Source organism: Corella eumyota, chromosome 1 (assembly GCF_963082875.1).
Source record: "Corella eumyota chromosome 1, kaCorEumy4.1, whole genome shotgun sequence".
NCBI classification, from domain to species: domain Eukaryota; kingdom Metazoa; phylum Chordata; class Ascidiacea; order Phlebobranchia; family Corellidae; genus Corella; species Corella eumyota.
The window spans coordinates 11,987,822-12,001,227 of NC_137490.1; the positions used below are offsets into that span (position 1 = coordinate 11,987,822).

General features: G+C 29.5%; 2 protein-coding genes across 2 annotated transcripts; one reads left to right on the plus strand and one right to left on the minus strand.

Annotated features, from left to right (window-relative positions):
* Positions 1 to 2,421: 2,421 nt before the first annotated feature.
* LOC145743047 (maternal embryonic leucine zipper kinase-like) lies at positions 2,422 to 8,680 on the minus strand. Its single transcript, XM_082560923.1, has 16 exons — positions 8,382 to 8,680; positions 8,133 to 8,249; positions 7,768 to 7,911; positions 7,490 to 7,632; positions 7,187 to 7,304; positions 6,848 to 7,015; positions 6,521 to 6,607; positions 5,547 to 5,668; positions 5,261 to 5,348; positions 4,882 to 5,054; positions 4,605 to 4,724; positions 4,396 to 4,511; positions 4,049 to 4,124; positions 3,668 to 3,836; positions 3,304 to 3,407; positions 2,422 to 3,135 (listed from the first exon to the last, which is right to left on the minus strand). The coding sequence occupies exons 1-16, from the start codon at positions 8,529 to 8,531 to the stop codon at positions 2,916 to 2,918; spliced, it is 2,115 nt and encodes a 704-aa protein (XP_082417049.1). The 5' UTR covers positions 8,532 to 8,680; the 3' UTR covers positions 2,422 to 2,915.
* A 1,304-nt stretch (positions 8,681 to 9,984) lies between these two features.
* LOC145755587 (caspase-2-like) lies at positions 9,985 to 13,202 on the plus strand. Its single transcript, XM_082571831.1, has 9 exons — positions 9,985 to 10,455; positions 10,722 to 11,249; positions 11,353 to 11,466; positions 11,548 to 11,655; positions 11,741 to 11,911; positions 12,063 to 12,152; positions 12,279 to 12,452; positions 12,547 to 12,653; positions 12,846 to 13,202. The coding sequence occupies exons 1-9, from the start codon at positions 10,297 to 10,299 to the stop codon at positions 12,910 to 12,912; spliced, it is 1,518 nt and encodes a 505-aa protein (XP_082427957.1). The 5' UTR covers positions 9,985 to 10,296; the 3' UTR covers positions 12,913 to 13,202.
* The last annotated feature ends 204 nt before the right edge of the window (positions 13,203 to 13,406 follow it).

Consider the following 13,406-nt stretch of genomic DNA (forward strand, 5'->3'; position numbering starts at 1 on the left):
AAGAGCCTCGAACGTCTTGGGCAGAACACACATTTCGCAATGCTTCAGTTATTTCAGACGTTTCAGCATTAACACAAACAAAATGGCTGCACAGAAGTCCTAAAAGTACGGCAATGGCAGCCAGGTGGCACTTCTGTATTCCTGACTCCATGCATTTCACATTTTAATTTAGTGTTCAATATTTTACTAATTAATGTGTGTTTAATTTTGTTTACATGTAGTTATAATTGTGATTGAATAATAGCCCTGTGTTAACCTTTTTAAATATTTTTATTGATTTATCAGCTGATTTTGTTTCAGTTATGTCACCAGTAGTTAAAATATTCAAATTATCAGTAGTTTTCTTAACCAAGCAATATGTAATTAATTAAAACAAAATGCAAATAAATAAGGTAGGAAATAAAAAATAGATAGAGTAATGTTCAGTGGTTATGGACAACTATGCCTGCTTTTATTACTTTTTAAAAAAGCGGCCTGTGCAGCAGTAACAGTATCAGTAACAGAAAAGCCTGATATACCTCTTGGATTTCAACGGGAAAGCCAATCGACCGAGGATATTTTTAGTAGCAGCGAAGGCAAACTTGTCGGTAAGAAAGTGATATATTGTTTTAACTAAAGTTAAATCTAATAACTATTTCATTCAATGCTCTGTGGTATTGTAGCCGAAGACAAAAACATATGTATGCAAGGAGTCACAAAAGGTTCTACTTATGGATACATTAGGACTCCGTTTTACCCAGGAATTTATCCCAATAACTTAACATGTCTTTGGTCTGTAACTGCCCCGAAAGGCTTTGTTATACAGCTGTTATTTAGAGATTTTCAGCTAGAAGAGGGGGTAAGTTAAAAAAAACGATTGGATTGATAAGTTACTCCTGGCCTACTAATGATTGCATTCTATTACACCAAATTTAAAACTTTAGCACGACGGAATATCGTGTCCATACGATTACCTTCATATTTTTGAAGAATATAGGGTGGTATTCGATTCCCCACGCAACCCTTTAGATCCTGGGGTCACTTATAGACGAAACTTTGGTACCTATTGTGGTGATCGAAAACCTACAGAAAAGGTCACCAAAAAACCTGGCTCGACGTTGTATCTGTTTTTCCACAGCGATGACAGTGAAGGTCGTATGGGATTCAGTGCCTCGTACAGAATGCTGGTAGACCATTTTAGTTGTATTTGAAATGTTAACAAACTTGTTTAAGAATAAAACTTTATAACAATTTTTAGGATACAAAAAGGTCTACAAATACAGATCTTGAAATAAGCGACGAAGAGAATTTTATTCGAGTTCTCTTCTTAGTTTTAAGTCTGTTTGTGATGATTGGTGTTTTTGTAGGCTTTATTTATCGCTGCACTTCGTAAGTAAATTCGTTAAAAACTAAATAAAATCACTATACTATTAATAATTATTACCTGTAAATTTTTCACAGGAATTCAAATGATTTTTATTATTTTGATCGAGATTCGAATGATGGATTTCGGATGCCCAATGATGGTAAAAAATATTTAAAAATTTGCGCACTATTTTCTAGTAAAAAAATTAATGATTTTATAGTTGAAGATCGAGTAGTTACAAGAAGGGGAAGAGTTTCACCGGAACTAATTGGTCCACCCCCTGCTTATACCGAAGTCGTTAAAACAGAAGAGGATTGGAATCGAGTAGTCGACCAATTAGGTATTTAAGTCTACCAACTAGTAGCAGTTTTTAGTAAAGTTTATAAGATAAGGATTGCTTAAGTCGTATTTCTATTTGCTTTTTAATTCTTAGGTGCGGCCTCTGTTGCCGTACTTAGGCGTCGTGTGGAGGCAGAATTAATACAAGTTGAATATGATATTATGAACAGTGATTCGACCTCTAACAACCAAGAAGCTAGTCAGTCTGCTTCAAATGCAGTATCTAACACAACGACCAACGTTTCAGAAAGAAGCGAAATAACGCAAGCTGCTGTTCATTTGGAAACAACTGATGAAACGGAACAAACCCATGAGGTTATTATAAAACATACTCACTAGAAAACTATACATTCGTAAAAATAAACAAGTTTAATTGCAAAATTAGCTACTTTTTGTTTTAGGATCATAATACCCCAATAAATCAAGATATAAACAGGGATTCATCGCCCAGTGAAGTAACGGCAACGGAAAACAGTGCAGCAGAAGATTCATCTGAGGTAAACGTTGTAGAAAACCCACAAGTCGAGGAGCCTGAAGTATGCAGTCCAAAACCGAACACTTCATAATGTCAATTTATAGAATATCAACTACATTTTAAACTACAGCTAGTTGACAATAAACAATAACTTAAACCTGTTCGCAGACAAAAAATACTTTAGAATTTAACTTCGGTATTTTTGGAAACTTTTATTTATAAATATATTATCTGAGGAATGAATGCCATTTGAAATGTATTTATTTGCATATACGTAACATTTGGTTACATTTATTATATCACCATAAAGTTTAAATTACTGACAATCGATGTAATTTAGTAAATAAACCAAAACTTGGAACTATTAATTAAATAGAAAACTTTTTTAATGATTGTTTATCCAAAGCTTTTACAAAAAAGGCAAAACTACATTACCACGATTTTAAATCACAACAATAATATATATACAAATTTATGTTTTGTTACGTTCTTATGTTGAAAGGCGCTTTACATTCGGCAGTACAAAGATTTAAGCAGTATTACATAATTTAACAAGAATATAGTTCTATGACTGTTAACAAAATAATTAAAAAATAATGACAGTGCTTCGAAACCATTTTTCCTTGCAAGTAAAGAAAAATACTTTGTAATATAACAAGAGGCAAGCACCTTTAAAAAATACAAGTTTACAAATAAAAAGGCTACTTCATCGCTCATTTACAACTATTTTCAGCATTTTTCTGTTTTGAATTTAAATCACATAAAATTAGCCGAGTTTACGTCTTTCAGAATACCCTCGCAAACTCTCTTATACACGAATGCATCGCCCTTTAACCGCTTGCGGCGCACTCCGCATAGCTCGCTGTTGGTGGCGGCGCTAGAGAACGACGAACGACCGACCACGTGACAGACTTCGAGCTCAAAAGCGAGAAGAACTTTTCCGAAGTCGCCGCGAGTCTGGCAGCGAATAACATATCTGTTAAAAAATATATTATTTTTGATTAACAATTTTCAAATAAAATTAAAAAGGATGACACAGTATAAGTGATGGGCCACTCATTAATAAAAAATATATATAAAGGTTTCTGTTAAAAAATTTATAAAACCAAAAACCGAACAAGTTATATTCTTAAAGAATGCTCACCCTGTTTCTTTAAATTCCATGTGTTTTGTTGGAACAATTCGTTTAAGTTCTTGCAGAAGAGAGATGGCTTCACATTTGCAAATGTTTGACACGTTGTAGGATGGCTGTTACACAAATTTTTAAAAATATAAAAAAATAAGAAATAAAACCAAATTTTTTTTATAATATGTAAATACTGTGAAAAAACAGAGGATATCCTAAGTTACTCAGTTTCAATTTAACCGCTCCATCAGTAATGATCACCATTAACAACTTACTTTATGATGCTACAACATAAAAGCAGTGGTGATCAACCAATGCCCCAAAGTAATGCCTAGTATCTAAAAATAACCAATGCCACTGATTTAAAAAAACATTTTTTTACCTTTATCTTTCGGGGAGCATAATCTGTCCCCAGTCGTTTTCTTGGTGTTAAAATCGTTTTCATTTTATCGAGACCTCTTTCAAAACTTCCGAAGACTTTATTCTTTCTCTTGGAAGGAGTGAGAGGTTCAAAGTGAGCAGTATGTAACGAATCGTCGACGGATTTACATCTGAAAAATGATCGCAATATTATTTAGCAAGTTATTTTTGTTATTTATAAGTCTTCTTTTTATTTATTTAATTGGTATTATATATATATGGTTTAACATACAAGACAAAATCTAGACCATCAGAGCTGGTACAAAACCTAATTTGCTATTCAATCAGAGCTTTTTGTTAAAATGCCTAAAGATTAAAATAAGTACATAAAAACATTGCTTACTTTCTGTCAGGGCTTAGTGGATTGCTAGATTCTTCAAAACTTGTGTAATCAAAATCAAACGATTTTCGGTGTTCATCTGTTTATAAAATTAAGCTTATTTTTGTAAAAAATTGTTTAATTCCCAAAAATAAAATTAATGGCCTTATCACATGAAAATATATTTAACCAACATAGCCTCTTACTTAAATTCTGTAAGGATACTGTTCATATTTTTAATAACTTACTAGGTTGGCAGAGGTTGATTATATTATGAAATTCTCTAAATATGGACAATAGCTAAAGTTGAACTTAAGACCCCAAATGTTATAAAAACTTTTAGTAAGCTAACTTGTGAAACTTTGTTGTACCTTTATTAAACTTGGTCGGGGTCATTGAAGAAATAGGGGGTGTTTTCGATCTTCTCGAAGTTCTGGGTGTTTTGTGTTGAGATCGAGTCGATCTATTATCATTATTATTAGACGACCTAAAATTAGATTACATCAATTTTTATCAATAAAATAATTACAAAAACTTAGGTAATGAGACCTGAGACCAAAATTGATTTAATTTTTTTTACTTTTTGTTTGCTATCACTCCAGGAGTAGCAATCACTGTAGCAACATCATGAAGACGTTTTGGAAGTTGAGGAGTAAGAAAGTGATTCTCTTTTAAGTTGTCATCCACCGATTTTGTTCGCCTTAAAAAAATGGCAAAAAATAAATGAATATATTTATACACAAATGATATATGCATGTAATAATATTTACTATACCATTATTTAAATAGTTAGCTTATCTAGTTTGCTTAAAAAAAATTTTTAAAATAACCAAACAATATTTTTTAAATATTTTTACCTTCTACTTGTAGCTGGGCTGTCTTTCATAAGCGGTCTTATTCCATTACAATTTTCAAAATCCTCGTTGTCGGAAAATCCCCAAACTCCCCCATCCAAAATCTCATCTGTGCTATCACGTTTGTAGTAAGATTTTCTGGAGACTGGCTCAGTGGGTGGCGCTATATAAAGTGACTAGAAAATAATTGACAATAACTAGTTTAAAAACATGGTTAGGTTCTACGAAAGCAATCTCTTGATGAATTTTTAAAATAATTTTTTTCACCTTTTGGCAATATTATATCAATAAATTTAAAAAAAATTATATAAAAACCTTCGTTTAAATTTTTTATTCTTTTTGTTAATTAAAAATATGTTAACAACATTTCATTAACATTAACCTTGGCCACATTTTCTCTGTTGTTGTGAGCAAGAGGTTCCCTCTTTTTGTTTGGTCTAGGAGTTCTCGCTTTTCCTGGATCAGCTGTCCTGTTTTTTTTTAAAAAAATAAATATTTTGACCTACAGTTTATATAGGTAATAGATTAACCTATTTTACAACATGTAAATTAGGACTTTCTTTAAACAATTATTCTAATAATTTAAATACACATATAAAAAAAAGTCTAGCAACAATACCATATATAATTATTTCATAAAAATACAATGTTTATATTTGAATTAGTACCTCGTATTTGAAACAACATTCTCAGGTGTAGTTGACAAGGTCATGATAAGTCGAACTGACCTTCCGCTTGTTTTCTTTTTTAATAGAAGGAAATAAGCTGCAGTAAGGAAATCATATTTCCACTAAAACAAAATCAAAACTAATGTCAAGCATTGCTTGGTCAATTAAAAATTTAATTTAAGCTTCATATTTTTATAAAAAGTTAACAAAAGCAACAAAAAACAAATATAAATTTAAAATCAAACCTTTTTTGTTAGTCATTAAAACAGATTAAAAATTATACAAAACCGATTGATCAGATCGGAATATTTATTTAATAATTATTGTAAATATATACTAATTATTATTAATATGTTATTATTTTTATTATTTTATATTGTTGTATCATACTTAATTTTTTTTAAACCATAATTAAATCTCATTATGTTTAAACTGGTGTAGGAGATATGACTCATAAAGTGATCATATGTAAGTCGTACTTGTTTGCATGTCATTATTCGTTGAATATACCACTCTACTATTTATATCTTATAAACTGCTAAATATAAATAGCCTGCTTATTTTTATGTGACTATTTGATTTCAAATGGTAAATATACATTCAATAAGTTTCTTAAACATAGAAACAAACTTATACTACTTTTTACAAGTTATTACAGACATAAAAATAGACAAGGCTGTTTTTTAATACTGTGACCTCATACACAACTGCAATTTACAATTGGTTTATACCTCCTTATATGGAGGTCAATATGTTATATTTTATAAGCACTAATATAATGTTTTTTATTGAAATTGCTAACAAAACCAAAAATGTATGCGCTTAAAACTATTTTTACATCAAAAAATTAGTCATTAACTAAAACTTAAAATAAAAAAGTCTATAATTTTTTGTTTTTAAAATATATAGTATTTAAGCATTAAGTATGCAACAACTCAAGCATTAGTAAAACAATTTTTTTAATCCTAAAATACCTTTGATAGTTGAGTCTTCATTGTATCTCGACAAACTTTTTGGTGAACACTTAATTCTGTTACAACATCTTCATCTAATGACGTTGTCTAAAAACAAAATATCATTGTTCAAATTTGATAAGTGAAACAATATAAAGACTTATAAACTAAAAGAATACACAACATACGTGTCTATATATATACATTTATAAGAACATATAAATATTTTACTAAACTTTATTATACTTAGATTCACAAAGTAAACTGATGTCATAAAACGAATTGTTTAAACATTTTAACAAAAAATAAATGCACACAAACCTTTACGAAATCAAATTACAGAAATACCTGATACTTTGAAGTCCACTCAACTGGAAAACCAATCTCCTCCAACATCCAGGGATGGTTAAGAAGCTGATCTACTGTAATTCTTCTCTTCGGATCAACTTGGAGAAGCTGTTTAAGTAAAATTATGCTTCCCTGTGATAACCACTCAGGTGTTTCATATTTTCCAATCTATAAAAAAAATGTATAAATTATTAATATTAGCCTATTTTTCAACTATATACCTTATTTTTTTCTTTGAAACCAAAACTTTAGTACTGACATTAACAAAATATATTTAAATAGACTGTATTTCAAAACTATATATTCTTTAGTACACTTTATTCTTAATACTAAACTAACCTTGATTTTTTTGTACAGGACAGAAATATTGTCATCATCAAATGGAAGAAACCCGTTAAGAAGAGCATACAATAATACCCCCATACTCCATAAATCTGCTTCACTTCCAATGTAAGATCTAAAAAGTTAATAGATAATTTACTAAAAAAATTGTATTACACAGTTACAATTTATTTAACATTAGAATTACTTATCATAATAACAACTGTTTAAATTAAATAGATCAAAAACATTATTTAATCAAATTTAACTTAAATATATATAATGTAGATATTAGAATATGTTTGGAGATGTATTTTTTACCTGCCAGCTATAAGCTCAGGTGCTGCATAAGCTGGGCTTCCACAACAGGTATATAAGTGATCTTCCATTCCACCTTTGGGCTTAGCACACAAACCAAAATCAATTAGTTTTATGTTTTGCTCATCATCTATTAACAAATTTTCCTGAAAACAAAATAAAGCGAAAAATCTTAATATAAAAAATGTTGCAGTAAATATAAAAATATCTATTTATTGAACTTTTAACTTTTCTAGTAAAAGTCCTATCTGATTTTATTAAAAAAATGTCCATGTACATACTGGTTTTAAGTCTCGATGTGCATATCCAAGTTTGTGCATGTATGAAACTGCTGATACAATTTGTCGAAAAAACCCTCTCGATTCTGATTCACTTAATCTATCCCGCTGTACAATGTAGTCAAACAATTCGCCTCCAGAACAATACTGAAACACAGTATACATCATTTATTATTTACATTGACTAATTCATTATAATTTGAAAAAAATTATTGAAAGATTACATTTTTGCATATTAAACAATTTAACACTAAGATAATATAATAAAACCAGTAGTCAGCTAGGAGTTCGAAATTGTATTGTTTTTTAGAACAAGTTTTTTAATTAAATGCACAAAATTGGTTATATATTTATAAAAATTGTTTTACCTCTAAAACCATAAATATTTTGCGGCTGGTCTCCACAACATGATATAATCGACAAATATGATGATGATGCAAATTTTTCATTGCTTCAATCTCTGTTTTAACTCGAGGAAGATCAGCCTAACAAATTGTATTGACATTTTCGAAAAATTAAAAAAGTGTAAAAATAAAAAAATATATCGCATAACACAATAAACCTATTTAAAATTTTTAAAAAAATGTTTATAATTTATACTTAAGCAGTACACTTACACCAAGGGCAACCTTGTCCATAATTTTAATTGCAACTTTTTCCCCGGTTGGAAGATGGACAGCACGTTTAACTTTGGCAAATCCACCAGAACCAATGGTTTCTTTTAACCGGTAATGGTTAGTTATAGCACTATAGTCATCCACAACCATTTTTGAATAATAGATATGTACGATCTGACTTCGATTGGTAAACTGACAGTGACAGACTGATTAAGTCTGACTATCGAAATTTATCTTTTTTTAAAAAATTTTAAGTTAAACTTTGCAAAAAATGTTTTACATAAACAATTAAAAATAAGATAAATCTGTAGAAAAAATACAAAAGTTGCTTAATGCATATTTAACGCACAAACGTTGTTTGTCAACAAGCTAACTTGATTGCCTGCCATACTTCAATAAAAACAAAACAAGAATTTGAAAATCCGCTGGATATGGTTCAATAAACTTGAAGAAAATATAATAATACTTCAAATTTTTATATCTATCGTTAATTAAAAAATACATTAAAAAAAAACTTGATGTTAAAAAAATAATTAAATATTTTAGCAAAAAATAGTTCGCGTTATAATTTCTTTTGTAAATAATGACTTTTTCGATCACAAATAAAGCCAAACTAATAAAATCGCCCCAAGACCAATGTATGGGCGTAATAGCAAAGCTACTGTCGCTCACTCTATACCACTATGTAAATGTAAATATTATATATTTTTTTTTTTTTTTTTATAAGCATATAACATGAATTTATTTAAAAAATGCATCTATACACCCTTTTTGACAACACAAACAAATAAACGAGAAACAGTTTATTTCAAAGTCTAACTGTATTTTTGTTTCGAATATCAATTTAAAAATTTAATATTTAAAACGTAAATAACTTGTTCCCTCACTAAAAACTACCTATACTTACTAATGACTATATAACTAGGAGCTATAAGTAGAAAAGTTAACTTACTTTATTTAAAACAGTAAAACAGAAATAAATCATATCTAACATCTAAGGCTGAAATTAGAGATAAATTTATTAAGTTATAACATACTTTTCGCCAACCTAAATTGCAAACCCTAAATATCGATTTTATATTAGCTTAAGTTCTATGAAATTAGTTATTATTATTATTACACGCAATAATACGCTAGGTTTATATGTGCGTGTTAGCTTCCTCTGTAAAAGGCTTTCAATAAACGTATTACGTCATTGCAGGAAACTCTTACAATAAAATTGATAACGATTTTTTTAGTTTTTCTATTTATAATACATTTTTAAAATAAATAAAATTGTCCAGTAAATATTTTTTGATAATAATCTTTGTGCATTTGAATTTAAAAACCTTCTAAGCTTTTTACAAGTCCAAATTTGGGAAACACGTAAATAAACTTTTCAATAGCCTCTAAAAAAGTGAAAAGACTTGTGTTCTTTTAAGTTCGTGTTAAGCAAAAAAAACGGTATCTAGATTAGCAAAATTTTGTTTAGCTTATTGCGTTGGTACATCTACAACGAATATAACCGCTATGCAAACACTATATTTTATTATAATTTTCGCCATTACCACTATGCTATTACCATACAAAGTTATCGAACAAGATCATACATTACGTATTTATAAAATTTGAGCAATTAAGTAATGATCACACAATCAACGATGTATTATGGTATTTTTATTGTTTTAAGTTAATGACAAAAATATTGGTAGAATCCATAATGTCAATAGCGGTAATAGGTTGACACAATGAAACGTGACCATTGATTGCTGCTTGCTCATTTGTAATAAAGATAGCTAACCTAAGGAGTTCCCTTTTCTAAATCAGCTTGTATAGGTGTTGCTGTTGTTCATGATGCATTGTTAAAATTTTTTGTAAAAATAGAAAGTAGTTGCTATTTAATTTTTTAATCGTTCGACTCTAATCGGCATTAAATATGGAGGTTGAAGATCGTCAAAACTTGCGTAAAAATCGAGTCGCACTTGCTAATGATTTAGATATAACTCAAGTTTTGCAAACTCTTGTTGGAAAAGGAATTTTAAATGATGAAATGGTTGAGAGAATCAACAGTAAAACAACAGTGTATCAAAGAAACGTAAGTATATCTTTTAAACCACCGACCATTGACTGACTTTATAATCTCTTACAGTCTTAAAACTAAATGGTCAGATGGTATGTTCAGATGTTGTTCTAAACTTTTAAAACATTTTTTAGTTATTCTAAATGGGAATTAAACTTAGGATCACATGTGGTAAAGCTTATTATTTTGACATCTGTCTCAGTGGCAGACTAAAATTAGTTTTATTGTTTAAAAATATTGTTGGTTAAATACACAAAGAAAATTTGTATATATGTTTGTAGGTCGAGTTCTTAAACATTTTGCCAAGACGGGGTCCCCGAGCTTTCAAGCAATTCTGTTTAGCTTTACAAGACACAGATCATTTTCATTTATTCGAATTACTTGAACCAAGCACATCATCTAATATTCATTCTAATCTCACCAATTTTCATAGAGAAAATGTTTCTGATTTTGGCCACACTACTCAACAACCCACCCACAACCTAACTTCGCTTATTACCAAACCTAAATCATTGTTTGATCCTGATTCTTCTATTTATAGTACACTGCCAAATGCCAATTCCACAACAATCCAACAATCAGGTTATTTAAATGCAATACTTTCCAACCAAACTGTGAATTGTGAAATAGTTCCTTCTCCGAATTCTATGGATGATCTTCTTTCAACAACTTCATTTGAAACCTTGTCCCAAGAAGCTGACCTTAAAAATGCTGGTAGCAAAAAAAATCAACAGCAAGTTATCGAAGGCATTGATATTACAGACAACCCTACTGTGAATGACTTATGTGTCCGGCCTTCAAATTACAAGGTAATTAAATGAAGTTTTTATCTAGAAATCGAGTTATTACTGTTATTGTATAGGTATGAAAAGGGTATTGTACCGGATCACTAAACTAATTTTTTTTTTATAGTTTCGTGAGAAACATTATATGAATGCCTACAGCATGATAAGTCCTCCTCAACGACTTGCTTTGATTATTAATGTAACCAAATTTGATGAATCGACGCTACTTGAAAATAGACAAGTACTTTGTTTATGTTTTAAATTAGTAAATACTAAAATTTCCTTTTAATATTATTTAAAGTGGAAAATATTTTGTTATAAGGCTGGTGACGTGGACAAAGCAAGGTTGGAATATGTTTTACGGCAGTTGGGTTTTCGAGTATATGTTCTAGAAAATGGAACAGCATTAGAAATTCGGATGACAATTCAGGTAACCAATTGCAGTTGACATGTAAATGTGAATTACTTGGAATCGTAACTTTTTAATTTAAATTTTTATCTTTTTATATTGTTAGAAATTTTCTGCTTTGGAAGATCTTGCAGTTTGTGACAGTGCAATGCTATTCGTGATGAGTCATGGTGTCAGTGGAGCATTTTATGGTCGTGATGGTAATACTGTTGAAATAGAGTACATTTTTGATTTGTTTAGTAACGAAAACTGCAGAGTACTCCAGCATAAACCAAAGGTATACCTTTAAATTAAAAAATAGGCGCAACTAACAGTTTTTAATTTTAATACTACGGGATAAAACTGGTTGTTGTCAATTTGTATACAGTCACAGATAAATTGCATTTTATCTAAAGCTCTCTCGGATAAATTCCAAAACTTTTATTCAGGGTTTTTTCTTCCAATGTTGCAGAGGAAATGTCCCTGATAAGGGTGTAGATGAAACTGATGGAAAATTTCAGCAAGATAGCATACCATATGTAAGCCAGTCTTTTTAAGCAATTAAACCTATGAAAAAAATTGTCAAAATTAGACATTTTAAAACACAGGTTTTTTGTTGGTAAATTTCTTTGTATTGACCTATACTTTTACTGATTTATTTATAGATTGAACAACGTAGTAGCAATGTTCCAATAAATCGAGAGTATGTTTTTAACCAAAATCCTTGTAACAAACTTCCCAGTAGATCGGATTTTTTAATTGCCTATGCAACTGTTGATGGATATTCTGCGATGAGGAATACAAAGCAAGGCAGTTGGTTTATTCAGGCATTAGTACGGGTAAATAAATAATTTTTATAAAAAATGAGCAAACCTCAAAATTTAGTAAATAGATTTTTAAACTCTAAGTAAAGTTGTATTGTAAATTTTTTAGGTGCTAGCTTTTCATGCCTGCAATAGAGACCTCCATGAAATGATGACAATCGTCAACAATTTGGTTTCACAAAGAGAGGGATACAGTCCTGATTCGGAATACCACAGGTAAGTGCATCTGGACAATACTGCCTATAAAAAAATCAACCCAATAACAATTTAACCTACCTTTGAAAATGATTAAGTTGATTTAGGGTTTAATTGATATGGAAATGTTCAAGTATATAAAGTTCTAGTTAAAATAAATCTAATTTTTATTTTATTATTTATATTAATTTTTTAATTTTGGTTTTATATCAGATGCAAAGAAATGTCAGAGGTGCAGTCAACTTTGAGACGGAAATGGTACTTCTATCCAGGAATGTAAAAAAAAAAAATTTTGAAATTGAATGATGGTGTTCATAATTTTGGTAGCTTCAAATATTTGTTTTTAATTTTATGTATAGATGTAGTTGCTATTTTAATTGTTTTATTTAAGTTTCTTTACCTGAAGCTGCATACTGCTAATTGGCCATTATCTGCCTATTAGATGTTTTGCTTTTTTAGTTTTACTGCCTTTTTATACTTTTACTGCTTTTAAGTTTTCAATCATTTTTATAATGTGGTTTATTTATTTTGTGTTTCTGTTTTTTTATTAAATAAATAGTTGTTAACTTTATGTTTAAGTTAAGAAAAACACAGTAATAAAAACTTAAAATATCGATTGAATCCATTTGTGAGGAAAATTGCTTTGTCAATTAAAAAGTCGTACCGTTTACAACAAAAGTATTGTACTGCACAAGTTGCATGACTAATATTTAAAAAAAGGTAAGCTTTTATGGCTAAGATTAATAATACATTTAACATTATTATTACACTACT

Excerpts from the sequence above, each read along its gene's own strand:
- LOC145743047 (XM_082560923.1), bottom strand. The coding sequence starts at position 8,531 with ATGGTTGTGGATGACTATAGTGCTATAACTAACCATTACCGGTTAAAA. Across the intron at positions 7,912-8,132 it reads AAATATTTATGGTTTTAGAG|TATTGTTCTGGAGGCGAATT; the intron begins GTAAAACAATTT and ends ACTGTGTTTCAG. Across the intron at positions 5,349-5,546 it reads AATGTTGTTTCAAATACGAG|GACAGCTGATCCAGGAAAAG; the intron begins GTACTAATTCAA and ends AAAAAAAAACAG.
- LOC145755587 (XM_082571831.1), top strand. The coding sequence starts at position 10,297 with ATGGAGGTTGAAGATCGTCAAAACTTGCGTAAAAATCGAGTCGCACTT. Across the intron at positions 11,912-12,062 it reads TACTCCAGCATAAACCAAAG|GGTTTTTTCTTCCAATGTTG; the intron begins GTATACCTTTAA and ends ACTTTTATTCAG. Across the intron at positions 12,654-12,845 it reads CCTGATTCGGAATACCACAG|ATGCAAAGAAATGTCAGAGG; the intron begins GTAAGTGCATCT and ends GTTTTATATCAG.